Raw genomic sequence first — 19,682 nt, 5'->3', positions numbered from 1 at the left:
TGAGGGGGCAGCTCGGAGAGATTCTGCACGGCGTCGTCGTCGTCACCGAGCACGTAAATAAACCCTCGCATCCTGAAATGAGGGGTTTTACTTCCTTCCGCTCTTTTTCCCTTCTTCCTCCTTGACAAAGGACAAGCTATCTAGGAGGCTACTTCTCACTTGAAATTCAGACCGAGTAAAACAACCAGACCGCAGCTTGGAATAACTGACGATACGATGTCTCTACACAATCGCAAATTCTCCATGAACCGCTCCTCTGGAGTACCCAGAGAATCAACTCGGCTTACGCGCAGGTTCAGCTCTCATGAGCCGAGTGCTAATGGTAGGTTGTTCCCGCCCCAGTGTTATTTGGTGGAGCTGGCAGTCGTAGTCTTCCGGCTGTGCGAAGTACAAAGCGAGCTCTCGTACAGTACCCATAACTAACCGGTTTCCTAGAAACAAACTCCAAGATCCACAAGCAGTTCCGCAATGCCCATCAAGGCCACAAACCACACGCAGGTCTTGATCCTACTCGTGCCTCCACCGGCGTGATTTGGTGCACAGAGAGAGCCTACGAGCATGGTTTCTTGGATGAGCCTGAAAAATGGGCAAATCTGGGTCAGGGTGCGCCGGAAGTCGACGATGAAATCGAAGGCAGTTTCGACAGACCACAGACCGTTGATATTTCTATGACCGGAAGAGAATATGGACCTACCGCCGGAATCAAGGGATTGAGAGCTGCCGTTGCGAATCTATACAATGCGCATCATAGGGAAGGCAAGGAGTCTCAGTATACCTGGGAGAACGTGTGCATTGTACCAGGTGGCAGAGCTGGACTCATCAGAATTGCCGCTGTGTTGAATAATGCCTATCTGGGATTCTTCATCCCAGATTATACGGCTTACAATGAAATGTTGTCGCTATTCAAGAATGTATGTTCCCTCGATTGGATTGATATACATTGGGTCTGATTTTCGGCTAGTTTGCAGCTATCCCGTCTCCTCTGGCTGAGGAGGATGGTTATAATATCCACCCCGACAAAATCGCCGAAGAAATCGCTCGAGGAACATCTGTCATCTTAACATCCAACCCTCGGAATCCCACTGGATTCGTGGTCAAAAATCCGGAACTCGCCGAGATCCAAGACATTTGCCGTGACCGAGCAACTTTGGTGATGGACGAGTTTTATGGTGGCTACAACTATACTTCAGACTGCGATGGTACCACCATCAGCGCGGCTGACAACATTGAGGACGTTGACGAGGATGATGTGCTGATCATTGATGGGCTTACCAAGAGATTCCGACTTCCAGGTTGGAGAATTGCATGGATTGTTGGGCCAAAGGTGAGACAAGTTCCCCTGATTGAAATTTCCAAGTTAACATTTACATAGGAATTCATCAAAGCCATCGGCTCTTGCGGATCCTACCTCGACGGCGGAGCTAATGTTCCGTTCCAAGAGGCTGCAATCCCCATGCTTGACCCAGACAATGTCCTCAAAGAAATGAAGGCGCTACAATCCCATTTCCGGGCCAAGAGAGACTACGTCGTAGAACGTCTCCGTGGGATGGGATTCCACATCAAGACCGTTCCTGACTCTACATTCTACCTCTGGCTTGACCTCGAGGGACTCCCAGAGGCAATCAGTGATGGATTGAATTTCTTCCAAGCTTGTCTTGAGGAGAGGGTCATTGTCGTTCCGGGTATTTTCTTCGATCTTAACCCGAGCAAGAGAAGAGATTTGTTTGACAGTCCTTGTCATCACTTCGTCCGATTCAGCTATGGTCCCAAGATGGAAACACTGAAGATGGGTCTTGATGGTATTGAGAGGGTTGTTACGAAGTAAGTGCTCGGTCTGTTGCAAATAAGAATGGAGCTTCCAACTAACATTCTGCAGATATAAGCACGGCGCCAAGATCGCCCAATGAACGGATGAACCGTCTGATACCACGCCACCGGATAGGAAATCATGAGCACAACATTTTATTTGCAAAAGCAGAGTGCTTGATTGAAATTGTGGTTATAGCAAGACTCCCCTAGGTGCTACAGATAGAACGTAGAGTTCTCTTTCATAGACCGTGTTCAAATTCTACTGAGCTCAAGTCCTAAGCTACCTAAGAAACTATGCATCGTATTATAGTTTGAACAGTTGATTAGATTGCCTAACCCACACACGAATGTCGTGTGAGAGTATGCGTTGGGGGTATTTATGACGCTAGCGGGTCAAATTGCTATCAACAGAGTCCTCGGATCCTGAAGAACCGCTACATTTGGCCTAGTTTCCCAATTGTAGTAGAGATAGATGAGATATCGAAGCTAGAGAGTCCATAGACGGAGAAAGAGGCGCTTGGCCTGTATTCTCTAGGTATTTCCCTGAGAGCCCACCTCGCCCGTCACGAAATAACTAGTCAATACTTGCCAGTCTTCACCGTCAAGTTCAGTCTATCTAAAACATACCTGCCCGCCGTAATGGGTTGATACTTCGACGGATTATCCTCGCTCACGCAAGAGGGCAGTGTCTCGACCTTATCATCATAGTTAATCGAAAAAAACAGAGGAATGCTATATCTCTCCTTCGCCGTGCGATTTACCACTCGATGTACCGTGCTCTTATATTTATCATTAGTCCAGCGCATTAGGAAGTCTGCAACATTGACTACGATCCCGCCATCGACGGGTTCGGCACTTATCCAATGTCCGTCTGAACTCAGGATTTCTAATCCCGGATTGGAGTCTTGGAGGAGGAGAGTGAAACACTCGTAATCTGAGTGTGCGCCTAGGCCGATTTCTTCGTCTTCGGTGACTGAGGAGAGGGGTTTTGGGTTGGAGCTTGGCGGATATCTTATGAGGCGGGCTATTCCTCCAGGGTGCGTGACAAGGGGATCGAAATAATTTTCTGGTAGGCTAAGAGAGAGGGCGAAGAGGTGACATAGGTGACGACAAAGTTGTAAAACCTGCAAAATCAAACTTAGCAAGAATTGGAGGGGATTTGAGGGAGGTTTGTTCACCTCACGGTAGTACTCAGCAATGCCCTCGTAGAACCCCGGCAGCTCCGCCTCCAATGGCCATTGGTTTTTGCTGCCATCTGTACTACCATCCAATTCCACATAGCCTCCATCGCCGCCCGTGGGGTCCAACCCAGCCTCGTATCCCCAGTTGAAAGCCTCCTTTGTCTCCTTGGTGGTGAAACTGTTCACCGATGTAAAGGCAGGAGGTTCGTAGCCTCGGAAATGCTTGGAATTCCTAATATGGATTGCATCTTTCGAAGCCTGTGGCAATTCATGAAAGAACCGCTCAGCGAGTTGCAGAGTCGCATTACAGAGGGGTTTTGGAATGCCGTGGCCGGTGACGTAGAAGAATCCTACGGTGGTACATGCCTCATGGATGTGACTGGCTACTGACTGGCGATCGGACAGGGATCCTGAGAAGGAGGGCGCGAGATCGATAATTGGGATTGAGCGAAAGGGTTTTGTCGCTGTCGCCGTAGATGTTGATGTCGGCGCTGGGTTGAGGCGAGCGTCGAGATATTGCTGCGCTTCGAGAGCAGCGGCTAGAGAGTCGTCACCCGTGGGGTTGGTGTCTTCTGCTGTTGGCAGATTTGTTATAGTAGCCATTGTTAACCCGAAATCATCATAAGAGCCGGAATAATGCTGAATTAATAGTAGATAGGTGTACTTGTACGACGAGCAATGGGATATGAATGCTTCCTTATCGCGGGTTCTTGTGAGGCACCTTGTCGAACCAGGGAAGTGCAGGGGTTTGGGATTAGGGGATGTACAAGCACGAGTACTTCTGATTCTCCCTCTGATTTTCGGGTTGTACGCATAGTTGGTATTACCGGAGTACTCTGCTCGTGGATTTCCCTATTAGATTAAGATCCATGGTACTTTGAAAGCATTATCAGACTGACTTTATTATATGATTTCCTTCCCCCGTGTTGCATCTTATTACAAGGCCCACTCTAGGGCAATTAATATCCCTGCATATTACCAATGCTAAGCATTGGTCTTAGAAGAGGAATGATGTGCATGAGCGGGCCGCTATTCTGGCCGCTCTGCACATCATCTTTGACTTCGAAGTGCAACAAAAGCAGCCGGTTTCTGGACTGTCGGGACTCAAACGCCTCACATGATCTGTAGTTTGTGTTGACAGGCGGCCGGGAAACGACCAGAGTGAATATAGTAAACATGAAGAGCCTGAATCATTGTCGCCAGGGCGACCACTTTGGGCCTAGCCTACCCCACGTCTCTTGTTCTATTTTCCCGGCCCGACATTCTTCCGACAACAACAACGCAAAGCCAAATTCACGTGACAAACGCAGCTCATCATGCATCTGAACGAAGCAACCGGTGGGTTACTTCTTGCTCGCCAATTTAATATCTGCTATGGAGCGCAAGAGCTAATCATGAGTGCTAACTAGCTGTCTCAACTTCCCAAATTCTCCTCGTCCCTTATGAGCGATGTCACGTGGCTACCTACAACGCGTGGATGAAAGGCGAGGTACGATACTACGATTGCCAACGCCTCGCTAATAACTTGATCCACAGTTCACCAGCACTAACAACTTTACAGCATGTACAGCTGCCCCTCGCCCTCGAGCATAAACTTCAAGGACAATGGCGCACAGCACACGACAAGTTGAACTTCATCGTCTGCCTCCCCTTGGACCCAGACGAGTTTAAGGAAACGGTCGAAGAGGATGCAGAGGTTGGAGCGACCGCAGAGAACAAAGATGACTCAGCTAGCGACGAGGACCTAGTGTTCGTAGATGCCCTAGAGATCCCAGAGGGCCTAGAGATCGCAGAAGACCCAGAGAACGAAGATGACGCAGCCGGCGAAGAGGACCCAGAGACTGGAGAGGACCCTGAGATAGTAGAGGATCTAGCTAGCGAAGAGGACCTAGAGTTTGGAGAGGACCTAGTGTTCGGGGAGGGCCTAGAGTTCGCAGAGGACCTTGAGTTCGCAGAGGATCTACTGTTCGCAGAGGACCCAGACATCGCAGAGGATCTACTGTTCGCAGAGGACCCAGACATCGCAGAGGATCNTCGCAGAGGATCTACTGTTCGCAGAGGACCCAGACATCGCAGAGGATCTACTGTTCGCAGAGGACCCAGACATCGCAGAGGATCCAGACCTCTCAGAGTTCCCAGACCTCGCAAATTACCCAGACATCGGAGAGGACTCAGATATTGGAGAGGACCCTGACATCGCGGAGGACCCTGACATCGCAGAGGACCCAGACATCTCAGAGTTCCCAGACCTTGCAAATTACCCAGACATCGGAGAAGCCTCAGAGAGTACAGAGAGCAGTGAGAGCGAAGACGACACAGACGACGGAGAACCCAAATCGAAGGTCGTCGAGGGCGGGAAGCATGATGCACCGGAGCGCATGATCGGCGATGTGAACCTATTCCTGTTCCAAGGACCAAGCATCAATGAGAATGTTATGGGAGTAACTGGTGTTCTCGAGCTGATGATCGCTCCCAAGTCCCTACGTGGTCAGGGCCTCGGTCGCGCCGCCATCACTGCGTTCCTTCACTACATCGAGCTGCACTGCGAAGAAATCTTCTACAAGTTTAAGGGAGGCGAAGGTTCTCAAGCCCCTATTACCTTGCTTCAGTTCGACGGAGAGTATCGCAAACAATACGCTCACCGCCATCTGTACCTGAGGGTTTATATTGATGGCGAGGACATACCGGGCTGGCTGCTTTTTCAAACGCTGGGATTTGAGAAGGTGTCAGAGAGGACTAACGAGGCAGGCCGGTTTGAGATGACTTATCAGACGCAAACCAGTCACGAATGGAGCCTGGATAACCTGGAGGATTCTGGTGCCGTGGGCTATAAGGAGATTCGGTATGTTCCCGAGAAGGATGTAGGACAATACGACAATGACTATTGAGCATGGTTTGAAGGGCGTGGTTGTCACCTTTGGAGGGGCCGAGTTGGTCATCATGCTGGGATTGCCTGTTGTTAATCTCCATTATTCTCTATGACGTTGTTTCAGGTACCTAGGATAGCACAAGTTAGTCTCACAAAACAGAGAGCTTGATGATACTCGATACATCACATTGAAACATCCCAATAGCTTCAGCTCTAGACCTTCCCATTTTCTAGAGGCTGATCAACCACCTACGTAGTACTTGGTAAGGTATTAGAGCTACGTGTAGTCCGTACCTACCTATCTTACAGGGCGTGTCTGGAGGTTCGTACGAGGTCGCGCAGTCCCTCACCGCTGCCTCCACACCAGCCAACACGATATACTGCGTACTAGCATCCCCCAACGACAATTCCGTGCGAAGTCCCCGAATGACTCTGGGTCAGTACCTCACATCACAACACAACACATCACATCACCTCGCCCCGATCCTCGCAAGGAACGGAATCTGAGGGAATTTCTGTTGACGTCTTCTCGTGATCCCATCACGTTGTCACAGCCTATTACCCTATAACTTCGATCTGTTACCCTATAACTCCTCCCCTATTACCCTATAACTTTTGGCGATTACCCTATAACTCCTGGCAATTACCCTATAGATATTCGCTGGCTCGCGTCGCCTGCCCTGTTTTTGCGGGTAGTGTCGGGATCTGCCTGGTATCCCCGCGTGTGCTGGCGATCCAGCCTTATCTGCTATCGCCTGGGCTCGCGCTGCCCCACCATTGTTCGAGGACAGCCAGGCTTGTTCGTACTCCCGGCCCACTTTAGATCTCACATCCGCTCCTTTTTCGAACATGATATTGAACACACACGGCAGGCAGCACGTCAGGGGGATCGTCTGGATGCGGTAGGTACATACGTAGGCGGTATCGGAGGAATGCCCGTTTGGTCAAAAAGTTCCCGACGGTTTCTGTGGAGATAAGGGGTGGCAATTTCTTATAAGAGTGCAATATCTGTCGCCCGGGTAGATCGTGGCCAGACAGATAACGAGATATTACTATCTATAGAACAGAAAGCTTATTTTATTGGTCTTTGATTGGGAAGGATAGAGTACTAAGTTGATTGGCGGGATTCCTGGCTGTATTTCTTGTGTGCGGAAAAGTATGTGCCGGCGAGCATATCCAGGGAATTTTTATATTCCTTCACAGGACTGACATATATCTAGGAAGACACCTTTTGAAGCCATCAACACTACACCGGACGAGTCCGAGAATAATTCCCATTCGGGAAAGTGGAGAAAGGACACGTAGAGGTTCAAACAGGAGGCAGGGTCAGCCCCAATACATCACATCAACGAAAACGAAGAAATCTATCACAGACCATGGGTTCAAACGGCGAGCTCCCATCAACATCTTCCCGGCCATGGGTTGAAACACCCCTTATCCGCTCAGCGCCCCTATCTCGGGCAGCAGGCTGGTCCGTCGTCGCTTTTCCTATGCGCCTATCCCAATTATCATATCTATTCCCCTCTTACTAACAGATCCTTTGCAGCAACATCTACCTCAAGCTCGAAACCCTCCAGCCATCTGGCTCCTTCAAATCCCGGGGCATTGGAAACCTTATGTCTCAAGCTATCATGCAGCATGGCCCCGAAAAGCCCATCCGCTTCTACTGTTCCTCAGGAGGGAACGCCGGGTTGGCCTGCGCAACCGCGGCACTCGCCCTCGACAGACCAGCAACTATAGTCGTCCCACTGGCAACTAGCTCTTTCATGGTTGAGAAGCTTCGGGCCTTGGACGCCGACGTGCAGCAGGTTGGCGCACACTGGAGTGAGGCTGATGCATTCCTTCGGAACTCCCTCCTCGGACCGGATCCAAATGGTGTGTATGTGCCGCCTTTTGACCACCCAGATATCTGGGCAGGGAATGGAACGATCGTCGATGAAGTTGAGGAGCAGATGCAGGATGTCCCTGGGGGCTACGATGCCTTGGTGTGTAGCGTCGGGGGTGGCGGTTTACTGGCTGGCCTTGTGGAGGGGTTAGAAAGACACGCGCGTCTGACTTCGTCTGCTTCCTCTGCGCACCAGCTGCTGGAAGGATCCAACAATCCACCAGGGAACAAGAAACCCCAAGTCCTCGGAGTCGAAACTGATGGCGCCTCCTCTCTCGCCCTCTCCCTTAGAAACGGCACTCTCAGCACCCTCCCCACCATCACATCTATTGCTACCTCCTTAGGCGCGACACGGGTAGCACCACACGTCTTCTCCCTCACGCAGACATATCCAGATCATATCGCAAGTGTCGTAGTGTCAGACGCTGAGGCCGCCATGGCCAGCGTATATTTTGCGGACGACACGCGCATGATAATCGAAGTAGCATGCGGGGCAAGCGTCGCGGTGGCGTACAACAGCCCGATGCTCCGCAAGGTGCTGTTTCCTGGCTGCAGTGATGAGGAGTTCCGGAGCAAGAATGTCGTTGTTGTGGTTTGCGGGGGTAGTAATGTTAGTTTGCAGGTGCTGGATGAGTATAGAAGGAAGTATCAGGATGATGAGAGAGTACTGGGCGCGTTTGGGAAAAGGGCAGTGATTTAGGGATTGTGTGTTATTTCAGGGGTGCCAAACCTCATTAGCTAGGTAGAAGTCTGGTTTTCTATTTCATTGAATATGTTCTGGCGCAGAAGGGATAACACAGCAATTGGTTAAACGTTGGGAAGAATATGTTTTATCTAGAACTCTAAACTTGGAGAGCGCAAATTAATCTGAAATTCCGAAATCATCGATGGATTTATATTAGTACATGAATGAAAGGGGAAATGCAATATGAAGGTTAGAACGCAGTTACGAAAGCAGGGCGCTATTATAAAACTGCCAAATAGTGGGAATGTCTCGTCAATTAGTATATCGAGCTCCATTGTCGAGTAACGATTCCGTAACCCCCTAAGGTCACTCGAAAACAAGCGATGTAGATAGTATAGAAATCAAGGGAAAGAAGTTACGTGATAAACAAGGACGCAAGAAGGTAGCTAGAACTTAGAGATATGTCTAAGTATCGAGTAGACGTACATTTCTAACATACTAGGTAGGGATAGTTCTATTCTATCTACTCTACATGTAACTATGCCCGTACTCTAAAGGCTTTCAGTTGCCAACACAACTGTGCCTGTGTAATGCCCAAACTATTTTTGTACCCGTCTATATGCTTCATAATCCTGGCATCATCTCATTATTCATCATGCGATCTTTTCAACGTCCAGAGTACCATCAGCGTCGTTATCTAAGGCGATAAAGCCACTCGTCTCAAGTCTCTTTTTCCATTTCTTACTCTCATACCGAGCGAGGATCATCGTCATTCGCAAGACCTCGCCAGTACTTGATTCGTGCTCGTCACTCGCGCTTGACATGGCGGTGCATGTCCACCTTCCAAACGCCCAATTGAGTATATAGCGGCCGCTTTCGGCCAACTCGGCTTCAATAACATTGCCATCCGGGGATGGAACAGGTGATGAGGCGGCCAGTACAGCTTTGATGCGATATACCTCTAGAAATGGGGGTTTAGAGAGTGTCTACTTGGTTGAAGAGATTGTGGCACTTACCATCCTTCGGTGCAGACTTCAACAAGTTCTCCAGCTTGGAAGTGTCAACGGTTGAGCCGGCATCACCCCGAAGAGTGATGGACAACACCTCTACTTCGCTCTGATGACTCTTTGCATGATCATGGCCTGCAGCATGACCGTTGGCAGTCTCGCCATCAGAGGCTTCTGTTCCCAGGCTTCTTGCCAAAGCTCCATCAACGCCAAAGACCAAGTCCATTGGTACCCGGCCTTTATCGCTCTTGACAGTAGCGACCTGGACTTCCAGGTCACCTACACGATCAAGACACTCGTCTAATCTTCTCTCTCCGGCAATTTCCCACTTATTCAGCACAATCAGATCCGTATACCGTGCCTGGATCTTCGCTGTGTAACTGGTATCCTCATAGCCCTTCCAGTTCTCCACGTCTATGACAGTCACCACACCATCAAGGAGATAGGCGCCATTCGTATCTCTCGCCAGCCGGTTCACCTCCATGGCCAGCGTGGCGGGGAATGCGCTGCCGCTTGTCTCGATCACGATTCGATCGGGGTTGATGGTATTTCGGAGTTCTTCTAAAGCCGTGTCAAGCTGACCGACCAGGTTACAACATATACAGCCATTGAGAAGTTCGCGCACACCGGTAATTGACGAGGCCGATGCGAGCTGGCTGTCGATTGCGACGTCTCCAAATTCGTTCTTCACCAGGGCGAGCTTGTAGGAAGGGTTCTGTGCGCGGAGCTGGGGAAGAAGGTTGAGCAGAAGGGTAGTTTTTCCAGATCCTAGGAAGCCTGTGATGATAGTGATGGGGATGGGTGACATGGCAGTGGTAGATAATGGACGACGAAGAGGTGAGCTCAGGTATAATAGGTGAATGAAGGTATGTTTGTGTTCTGCCCAGTTTGTCAATTTTGCCGATTATCAATTTTGGCCAACTCCGGTCACCGCCGCTCCGCCGCCCCGTCTATAAAAGCTTGGGCAGCCTCCTTTCCAGAAACTTTTATTAACCAAGACAGTTTACTGTTCCGGCAAACACCGGTGTGCTGGGAGACCATCAGATATGATTGCTTGTGGTAAGGGCACAGTACTATATCGTCTTGTAATAAATATCTAGACAACTTAAAAGCCTGTAGAATCACATTACTTATATATAGCACGTTAAGTTTTAAGTAGTAGAATATTAACACAGTGTCAAGTAGCAATCTTTTGTCATAGAGACTAGTTGTCACTTAAATACTATGCTGTTGTTTAATTGATCCTTAGTTTAACTAATATATCGATTAAGTTACTTTCTATAGAGCAGATAGTCGGTATAATAGAAAGGACTAATTCGGATATTTAATTATACTGTAGTACTATAAAAACAAACAGAATCAAAATGAAAAGAAGTGGCACAAAGTACTAGTATAAAAAGCTTTGCAAGAAAATTCTACTCTTCGTCAGAGGTTACTACTACTAAGAACACCTACTTGGCACAGTAGATAGAATTGAAGGTTTGACATATTAGAAAGGATAGATGATATTGAAGTATCTAGGCATACACTACTCCGCATTTTGAAATTGTTAGCGTCTTTATTACAGTAGAAGAAGCATTTTCAGTTGGTGTTTTCGTAATCGAGAAACCCGAATCCAATTAGCAAGGTGCAATCTCGCAACCTTACAGAGACATTCAAATTCCAGTTCAATCCCCTCCCATAGAACATCAACACCGCTCTTGCAACACATCCCTTTTCCTCAATCCAGACTTGTGCAATGTAACCATGCACGAGGAGGGTCTCTAGTACACAGATATCTTTGGGGGAGTATTGAGTTAGTCCTATGTTATCAATGATTTCCTGCCCAAGCGACCTTGATGGTCGGTTTCCTATTTTCTATTACATTAACTTCAATTTCCTATTAATCAATTTAAAGCGGAAGGAAACGGTATTTGGATATAAAAGGGAATGTATAAATCTGAGAGCTTTGGTCTGCTAGTGGATGGAGATAGGAAATCCGTAAAAGTTGAAGGGAATTGGGTGTACGTGTGGAGGAGAGGTATAGCAAAGCTACCTTATCTACCTCCCTAGGTAGATAAGGTAGGGAGGCAGGTAGGCGGTCTTGCTCGCAACTCACCCCCATCATTTTTAGCAACGACGAAGGGACATCGCCGTACCGAGAGCGCGACACTTGCCCGGGCGCTTCGGGGCCCTCTTTAGTTTGGGTCTTTCTATTTGCATTTTTAGAAACTGTTCGGATTGCATGATATCAATGTCTGGCGGCAGCGACGCGCCGGCTTCCAGGCCATCAGTTTCGGGAGATTTACGGGAACGACTCAGGGGATGCATTGTCGGGAACACTTGTCAACCAATCGACCCGTTTCCACATTTGCCAATCGCCATCAACCATGAATCGAGTCGCTCTGGTCAGATATGGCTGAGACGTCGGTGGGGGGGACGATCCGAAAACTGACGGGTTAAACTGGGCATACCAACTACAAAGTACTGTGACGACGGATCAACTGGCTCTGGGATGCAGTTTGTTCCAGGGTTAATCCATATTCTATCTCAACGACAAGTCTCAGAACCTTCTTTCACCTGTACGAGGAGGACGTCAGGTAACCAAAGACGCGCGTTAACAAACCCGGATCCGGGAGGAATGACCTATGTCACCTATCAGGCTATGAGCTGGTGGTGGGTGGAGAATATTGAAGGTCGACGCTGAGGAGATTTCTTGAATTGTTTTCGTCGGGACGGCATGCGATCCACCACACCACATCACTGCTTCTCACTTGCATCACGGATGGGCAGGGCGGGAGTTGAGGCTTGCGGGAAGACGAAACAAAACAAACCATCCAACAGGAAGACTTTGATATTATCTCAAGAGTGAGACAGATAGCAGGATCGACGTAACAGAGCGAGGTGGTGCAAACCTCCTCTCTCTCTCGAGTTGAGGATTACGGGATAGCGCATTAGGATTCAAAGAGGAGGATGACCTGCAGGCTACCTACGCAGAGCATCCCCAAATTCTAACCCAGAGGAATCCTGTGAGGCACGGAATACAAAGCAAATGACACTCGTACCCTCATGGGCCAAAATATAATAAGCATCTGGTCCGTAGTACCTACGCAGTACCAAGCACAGACCGGAGTAGGTACTTCTCCGAGCGCGACTCATATTTATTATACTAGTCGGACATTATGGCTTTTTAGGATGGCGTCTGTTGGGTTGACTTCCGAGAAATTGGAACCAAGAAACAGGGAGCAGCAACTATCCGATAACAAACAACGTGGAATGCCCAAGGTACAGTTCCGACGAGGGAGGGACGCTCTGATTCGACAACCACCCTTGGCTCCGTTTCAAGATTTTGGCAGTGGGATCTGGACCCAGGTGGGTTGCATTTGAAGGAATAAATTTCCTCCTCCTGGAGAACGAGTAGAATCGAACGCATTCAGCCCCAAATCCGGAATGATGTGATATGATCGAATTCCCCCGTCGAATTCCCGAGGCTCCCGTGCAAGGGGATACAGGCAGGGGAAGGACTAGCATATCCCACAGCGCCTATCTTTCAGAGAATCCGAGTCTCGGTTTACTTCACGAAAAGAGCTGGCTGGGGCAAGGCTTGGAGTATTCCGTACGTCGGGACAAACTACACTAACTTGTGGCTGCCGGTTGGAAGGCGGCAAGAATGTCGAGGACAGTTGCGAGCTGCTGTCTTATTCCTATCGTTTCATGATACGATTGCTGCTCCTTCGCCTTCGCCGCCCAGGCTTCCCGGGGGCCAGATACGCACAGTACTTCGTACATACCAAATTACTGTATTACGGGTACCTGAATGTTAGCACGGGGCCCGGGCTAGGTGCAAACTCTATTCGGAGGATCTCACCGCGAGTCACCAGTAGTAGTGTGAGCAGGAACGGGGCAAGACGAAACAAGCGGAAGATTAGGTTAATACCTGACAGCCTGGGGGACTGGGCCATGTGGGGTTCAGCGGACCCCAAGAAACAAAAAAAACAGGTGGCGGCCAGTGGGAGAACTTGGAGAAGACCAACTTGACCGGCGCCCTGTTTCGAAACATGCGATTGTTCGGTTCATGGCAGTGGCATCATGTCTTTTGGCGCTCGATCAGGGGCAGTTGGTTGGGTGCAACTGCAAGGCACCACCACAGAGAGCGCGCTGTGAGTGTTGTCTCCCTTTGCAGAGTAACACCTACGAGGACAGTAGCCACTTCGTACAGGTGTCATGAGTAGGGAACTCTAAGAAGAAAACTAACAAGCCAACAATTAATGTACTGCCAGCACAGAAACAACGAAAGCAGGAGGGCGTTTCTTCTGGATTCCATGTGGTCGCTGGTCGTTTGCCCCTGCGTCTGGCTATCGGGTCGCGGTCGACTGCATCTGAATCTGCACGTAACGCACCTACATCCCGCATCCGCATCTCCAAGTAATCCACACCCCTAAATCTCCAAATCACCAAACAAGGAAGCGCTCTCGCAGAGACTCGACGCTTGGACTCTAAGAATAAGTAAGGTTGGCCCATTTTTTGGCTTAGCCCCCGCGCCAGGCTATACCGGCGCAATGGCTGCCCTTTGCGAGGGAGAGTCCGAGAGAGACGGGGATACACAAGCTATCAACCGTCGTGCCCCCTTGGCGATATAAGTCCCTTCCCCCCCTTCGTCCTTCGTCCTCTCACCATCTTTTTTTGATCCTCACCACCATCATTGTCAGCTCGTTTGGTATTGTCTCTTTTGCGGTGCCTTCCATTCACTTGATACAGTCATTCATTCATTTCACATCTGTTGATACAGATATCACATTCCTTCCGCACCAATCGAGTCAAGTTACTCTTGTGTGTCTACACCCAGCTTCGACAGCATTACAATCACTAGCACCAGCATCAGCGAAAGAAAGCAACCTCACTGCCGCCTATACTTCTACTGCTTCACACAGTAACTTCTTTTTCTCCATCATACTTTGGTAGCAACACCAACCTCAAACATGCACTTCACAAAATCTTCACTTTTGGCGGCCTTGGCCTCGTCGGCTTCAGCATACTCGGCTACCCAACGCACCTTCGCAGTTAACCATTTCTATGGAAAGGGTCCTCTTGTATCGGGCCGTATGGATCCCCTTACCAATCCAGGCGAGGCTTCCGGACACGCACATACAATCCAAGGCGGCAACGCATTCGCCCTAACCATGACGGATGATCAGGCATTGAAGTCGACCTGTACATCATCGTTGGTCAAGAACGATAAGAGTAACTACTGGACTCCTTCACTCTACTTCAAGGACCCTAAGACTGGCATGTTGGAGTCCGTAGAGATGTTTTACATGAACGTGTACTACTTGTAGGTTATTTCTTGGTTGCCCGCCGCTTATTCGACTACTAATGCGTTTTACCAGCTTCGAGCCTACCACCGATAAGATTAAAGCGTTCCCACCAGGCCTCCGCATATTGATCGGCGACCCAAAGCTCCGGACTCCACCTAAGACTGGCGGCAAGAACATCTTGGATCTTGCTGATGGGACTCCCCAGCCAATCCAATTTACCTGCCCCAGATCGAACCCCAGCACCCCGTTGTACCCGACTAACTCGGATGGCCTCCATGGTGTTGGTATTCAAGATCCAGGAAATAAAGGTGCCGGTGTGGGATTTCCAGACCAGAACTGCGATGGCTATGCCTCTCCCCTCCGCGCGGATATTCACTTCCCCTCTTGCTACAACCCTGCTGCCGGCCTCCAGAACTACAAGGAGAACATGCAATTCCCAACCAAAGGCAACTGCCCTGAAGGCTGGATCCACACCCCTCATATGTTTTATGAGGTCTACTGGAACACTCCTGTCTTCAAGGACCGATGGACCCAGGGACAAGGCACTCAACCTTTCGTACTTTCAAACGGTGACCCAACTGGCTATTCACTGCACGGCGACTTCGTGAGTTACGAAATACTATAAATGAGAACTTCGCTAATTAGAAACAGATCGCCGGCTGGGATGTAAATACACTTCAACAAATCATCGACAACTGCGACGCCGGTGATTCAGGAATGGACAAGTGCCCTGGCTTGATCGGCGGGCTCCATGACTCCTCCACATCCTGTAAAATCCAAAGCCCAATCCAAGAAACCATCTTCGGTACCATGTCCGCACTCCCAGGAAAGAACCCAATCGGCGATTGGGGCGTCAATGTTGCCGGTTCACCTCCAGCTGCTGCCGCTCCCGTTTCTACTGCTGCTCCATCTGCTCCAGCTGCTCCATCCCCGACTTCGACGAAGCCAATCAAGGGTGCAGTCAACGCAGAGGTACCAACGGAAGTCAAGCCTGTCGTATCACCCGCGCCTGTTGCTGGCGACAACGGAGACGCCCCGGGGGCCACGGGTGGCAAAGCTTCCTCCACAACACTTACCAAAGCACCCGTCGCAGTCCAAGAGGCTGAAGCAACCGGCGGCCCCGGCGTCGTAACATCGTACGTTTACACCACTGAAATGTTCTACAAGACCGTCACCACAGACGCCGCTGCACCCGTAGCCACTGGATCGAGTTCCGCAATCGCAGGCTGGACATACACGGGCTGCTACGAAGATGACACCGGCGCCAACCGCGTCCTCAAAGGCGTCGAGTTCGCTGACGTTGGGCAACACTCTGTCACCAACACCAAATGCGTAGATTACTGCGGCAAGCGTGGCTTCAGCATGGCCGGCACCGAATACGGAGGCCAATGCTTCTGCGGAAACAGCTTGGTGAAGACGACTAAGATCGATGACAGTCGCTGCTCGATGCCCTGTGAAGGGGATAAGAGTCAGGTGTGTGGTGGAGCAAAGGCACTTAGCATCTATACCAATAGCGCGGCGGGCAAGATCCGGAGGAGTGTCAGAGCGAGACATTTGAACTAAAGCTCCCTAAAACTGAGGGATGAGAGATTTTCATGACGGGCATTGGATTTATCTTTGCTCGTTCTATTTTCACTTCTATTAAGCACAGCCAATGCTGATGCGGAACCTTTTTTGGCACTTTGGCACTTCTCTTCTATTTACATTTTTTCTGCCCTAAACGGGAAATGAAATTTTATTCTTCGGGGGCAAGAGCGCCCGCGACCGGAGGCTTTTTGTATATTTATAGCACTTTGCTTAAACTTCTTGAACGCTCCAAAAGGCTTGGTGATGTTGGGGAGTTTTCTTTCTGAAAGGATGTATTAGATAGATGGATGGAAGAACTTTTGCTTCGAAATATACGAAGCCTTACGATCGTTATGACCCAAAATACATGAAATCGCAATTAAATTGCCTTTACCGCTGAGTTTTATTCTCCGTTGCGGTTGTCTGTTAACTTCGTGTTCCTCGACATGGATGTGAAGTGGAATTAGATATCTAGAACTCGTGGTGATTTTACATGAGTGATGATGAACGATATTAAAATCTGGTCTCTCCGTTCTAGGGCCCGTTCTTATTAGGACTAATTCCGGTTCTTGAGATAGCCTACGATACTACCTATGTATGGAGTAGAATGCTATTTCATAGCATTAACCAATTCTTGCTCTACAATAGCTCAGGTACCAAGCCAGACCGCGGCGTTCAGGTTTATAAGCGAGTTAACGGGAAAGACAGCCAAGCTGGACCAATGAACTGCGAAAAACCGGCCCAAGTGTCTCGGATCACTATATGGCTTGTGGATGTCGACGTGCAACAAAAATGCGGAATGTCCGAGCCGAGATCTCAAAAAGGGGCGTCATCACGTGGTATGGGGTGGTGAGGCGGGGAACCGGGGGCATGGGATCTCTAAAATTCCCGGATGCTTATGAGGACTCGGAAATGGAAAGTAGAGTACCTAGGTAGGGTGGCTACATTTGTACCGTTTGGTGGCATTGTTCAAAATATGTTAGAAATCCCTTTTACTAATTTTGTGTTAGAGGAGGTACAAGTGATACTGGCTTATTGTAATTTGGAGATATTTGGTCGATGCTGGGGGGGGGGGAACAATGGAACATTTAACAGCTTGAAAGGTTCACAGTGGTGGAAACGCATTGGTGCGAAGCGCAAGTAAGCAATATTATTCTTGCAAATTATCTACCTGACTTTTATTTTAGCACAAGCAATATATCCCTTAATATCGAAACCGAACAAGATAACTCTACCTTGTTACCTTTTCCCAACAAGGCGGCGGAGATTTAAGCAACACGGCCCTTGACTTGTCTCAGATCCTTAACACGGAAATCCTTCCAAATGGCAATTAGTCCAAAGCATGGCACTAAGAACACCGTAGCGGCGATAGTCAAATACCACATGGACTCATCATACGCATGAATAACCGCGGTTCTCTCAGGGCTGCCTATAGGATACAGTAGTTGTGTCGGCAGGCTCCCGTACAGTTCCGCATTCAGTGTCTTGTTTCCAGGCAACGCCCTATCGAGCGCGGCGGGGAACTTATTGGTGTAAATGGCGCCTGAGATAGCCTGGCCGATAGCTCCGCCCACAGAGGTGAAAAGCGCGATGAGGGCAAGCATGGTGGCGACATGCTCATGGGGTGCTGCGGCCATTACAGCCATTTCCTCGCAAATGACGAGTGCGCCGCCGCCGAAGGCGATGAATATTTGGCACATGACGACGTAGCCGATTCCTGAGCTGGCCTGGCGGAAGTGGATCATTAGGCCCACGCCGAGGATTTGAAGACACATGGACGCCATGGCTACCCACTTGAAGCGGCCTGATATCCGAATGGCCACCGCGACGACGACGGACCAGAAGCATGAACCGATACTAAAAATGTTTGCGACGTATCCGGCGTTGGTTATCGAGAGGCCGTGGACGGCTTGGAGGTAGTTGTAAAAGTACGAGTCCCATAAACTGGAGAAGGGGTTAGATTTAAACTGTAAAAGGGGTGGGAGACATACTAAAAGCTGATGAATACGAAGCAGGAGAGGAGACAGGCACCGAGGGCGGATCGGTCGGTCAGGAGATGGAAAGGGATGAATGATTTGGGGGCGAAGAATTTCTCATAGGCGGCAAATGCAAAGAGGCAGACAAATCCAATCACCAGCATGGCTATGATCATTCCAGACCGCCAGCCTTTCGACTGGTAGCTTGCGAGCGAGAATGGGAGAAGGACCAAAACGAATCCAGCACAGATGAGGATCAAGCCAATGACTACACCCACGCCATTAGCAAACATTTCGACAAGACCCGATAAGACCAGACTGACAATCAAATTCCCAGAAATAGAACGCAACACTTTGCCGAACGGTCCGTCCGCTCTCCTCTTTGACCAAGAGACCGTCTCGGATGGCCTTGCGTTGATTGACCCAGAGAAGCGTAAGAATAGGGATCGTAATAACGGGGGTCACTATCGCGAACGTGCCATAACCCCAAGGCCAGCCACTTGTCTCGATGAAGGACTGGGCTGCTCTGGGCCCGATGAAGGTCGTAACGATATATGGGGTTGTCGAGAAAGCAAAGACCAATGCTCGATTCTTCAGACTCGAGGTATCCGCCATGAAGACGTCCAAGACATAGGTCATGCCATTGAAACCAACCCAGTAAAATACCTAGTGCGATTAGACTATGGTTTTTCCAGGAAGCTTGATGGATGAATTGCATACTTGCCCGGCTGCATAGGTCTCGACGTTGCGACAGGCTGCCATCATTATAAGAGCTGGAATACACGTTTCAGTAAACAGAACAGAGAGCAATTGCAATACAGAGCGCCTTACCAATGGTAGTGAAACCGGTCATGATCGCAAAACCCTCGGCACGTCCAACGATATTGATGAACTTAGCGGTGGGTAGCCTGAATACGCCGCCAACAATGCTGGAAATGATCGAGGTGGTACCCGTCAAAGGGAGCAAGGCGAAGGAGGATGTTACATAGTAACTCAGGTTGAATTGGATCTGCTGTTGCATAGAGATCATGAAAAAGACCAAAAAGATACTACATTAAAATCAGCTCTCGAATTTAATTATGCTAGTGTATTTTTTTAAGACCGCCCACTCACAAGGCATATGCCATGATCAATTCGCTCCTCGTCCAAGTCAATGTGACGGCTTCGACCTTCTTCACACCTTCTTGAACGTCCCTGCTAGGGACCTGCTCCAGAGAACCATCCTCGTCGACAGTGGCACCAGTGTTCTTCTCGGCGTCGCCATTCTGATTCTCAGACGTGGCTGGTGGATTATCGCCAATGGCGATGTTACGCTCCGCGACCTTGTTGCTACGGAATCCGTGGAACTTCATCGTGGCGGTCTTCTCGTCCCTTGCGTGAGTGGAAAGGCCCTCCCCAAAGCCGTCAGTG

At 49.5% G+C, this 19,682-nt stretch overlaps 6 protein-coding genes across 6 annotated transcripts; 3 read left to right on the top strand and 3 right to left on the bottom strand.

Annotated features, from left to right (window-relative positions):
- Positions 1 to 216: 216 nt before the first annotated feature.
- On the top strand, positions 217 to 1,907 carry BP5553_01164 (PLP-dependent transferase; the record flags this gene model as incomplete). Its single annotated transcript, XM_032009787.1, has 5 exons — positions 217 to 322; positions 436 to 911; positions 962 to 1,324; positions 1,373 to 1,821; positions 1,877 to 1,907. 5 exons carry the CDS (start codon positions 217 to 219, stop codon positions 1,905 to 1,907), a joined length of 1,425 nt encoding a protein of 474 aa, XP_031873841.1.
- Positions 1,908 to 2,387: 480 nt separating this feature from the next.
- On the bottom strand, positions 2,388 to 3,593 carry BP5553_01163 (Clavaminate synthase-like protein; the record flags this gene model as incomplete). The annotated part of the gene is made up of 1 exon (XM_032009786.1): positions 2,388 to 3,593. One exon carries the CDS (start codon positions 3,591 to 3,593, stop codon positions 2,388 to 2,390), a length of 1,206 nt encoding a protein of 401 aa, XP_031873840.1.
- Positions 3,594 to 7,235: 3,642 nt separating this feature from the next.
- Positions 7,236 to 8,444, top strand: BP5553_01162 (Tryptophan synthase beta subunit-like PLP-dependent enzyme; the record flags this gene model as incomplete). Its single annotated transcript, XM_032009785.1, has 2 exons — positions 7,236 to 7,330; positions 7,406 to 8,444. 2 exons carry the CDS (start codon positions 7,236 to 7,238, stop codon positions 8,442 to 8,444), a joined length of 1,134 nt encoding a protein of 377 aa, XP_031873839.1.
- A 638-nt stretch (positions 8,445 to 9,082) lies between these two features.
- Positions 9,083 to 10,244, bottom strand: BP5553_01161 (p-loop containing nucleoside triphosphate hydrolase; the record flags this gene model as incomplete). Its single annotated transcript, XM_032009784.1, has 2 exons — positions 9,083 to 9,390; positions 9,446 to 10,244. The coding sequence occupies 2 exons, from the start codon at positions 10,242 to 10,244 to the stop codon at positions 9,083 to 9,085; spliced, it is 1,107 nt and encodes a 368-aa protein (XP_031873838.1).
- A 4,150-nt stretch (positions 10,245 to 14,394) lies between these two features.
- BP5553_01160 (uncharacterized protein) lies at positions 14,395 to 16,293 on the top strand (the record flags this gene model as incomplete). Its single annotated transcript, XM_032009783.1, has 3 exons — positions 14,395 to 14,747; positions 14,803 to 15,334; positions 15,382 to 16,293. The coding sequence occupies 3 exons, from the start codon at positions 14,395 to 14,397 to the stop codon at positions 16,291 to 16,293; spliced, it is 1,797 nt and encodes a 598-aa protein (XP_031873837.1).
- Positions 16,294 to 17,564: 1,271 nt separating this feature from the next.
- Positions 17,565 to 19,624, bottom strand: BP5553_01159 (Siderophore iron transporter-like protein; the record flags this gene model as incomplete). Its single annotated transcript, XM_032009782.1, has 6 exons — positions 17,565 to 18,240; positions 18,288 to 18,540; positions 18,596 to 18,938; positions 18,993 to 19,045; positions 19,104 to 19,321; positions 19,386 to 19,624. 6 exons carry the CDS (start codon positions 19,622 to 19,624, stop codon positions 17,565 to 17,567), a joined length of 1,782 nt encoding a protein of 593 aa, XP_031873836.1.
- Between the last annotated feature and the right edge of the window lie 58 nt (positions 19,625 to 19,682).

Source organism: Venustampulla echinocandica (genome assembly GCF_003357145.1).
Source record: "Venustampulla echinocandica strain BP 5553 chromosome Unknown scaffold_0, whole genome shotgun sequence".
Taxonomy (NCBI): Eukaryota; Fungi; Ascomycota; class Leotiomycetes; order Helotiales; family Pleuroascaceae; genus Venustampulla; species Venustampulla echinocandica.
This window is presented reverse-complemented; position numbering and strand designations above follow the sequence as displayed.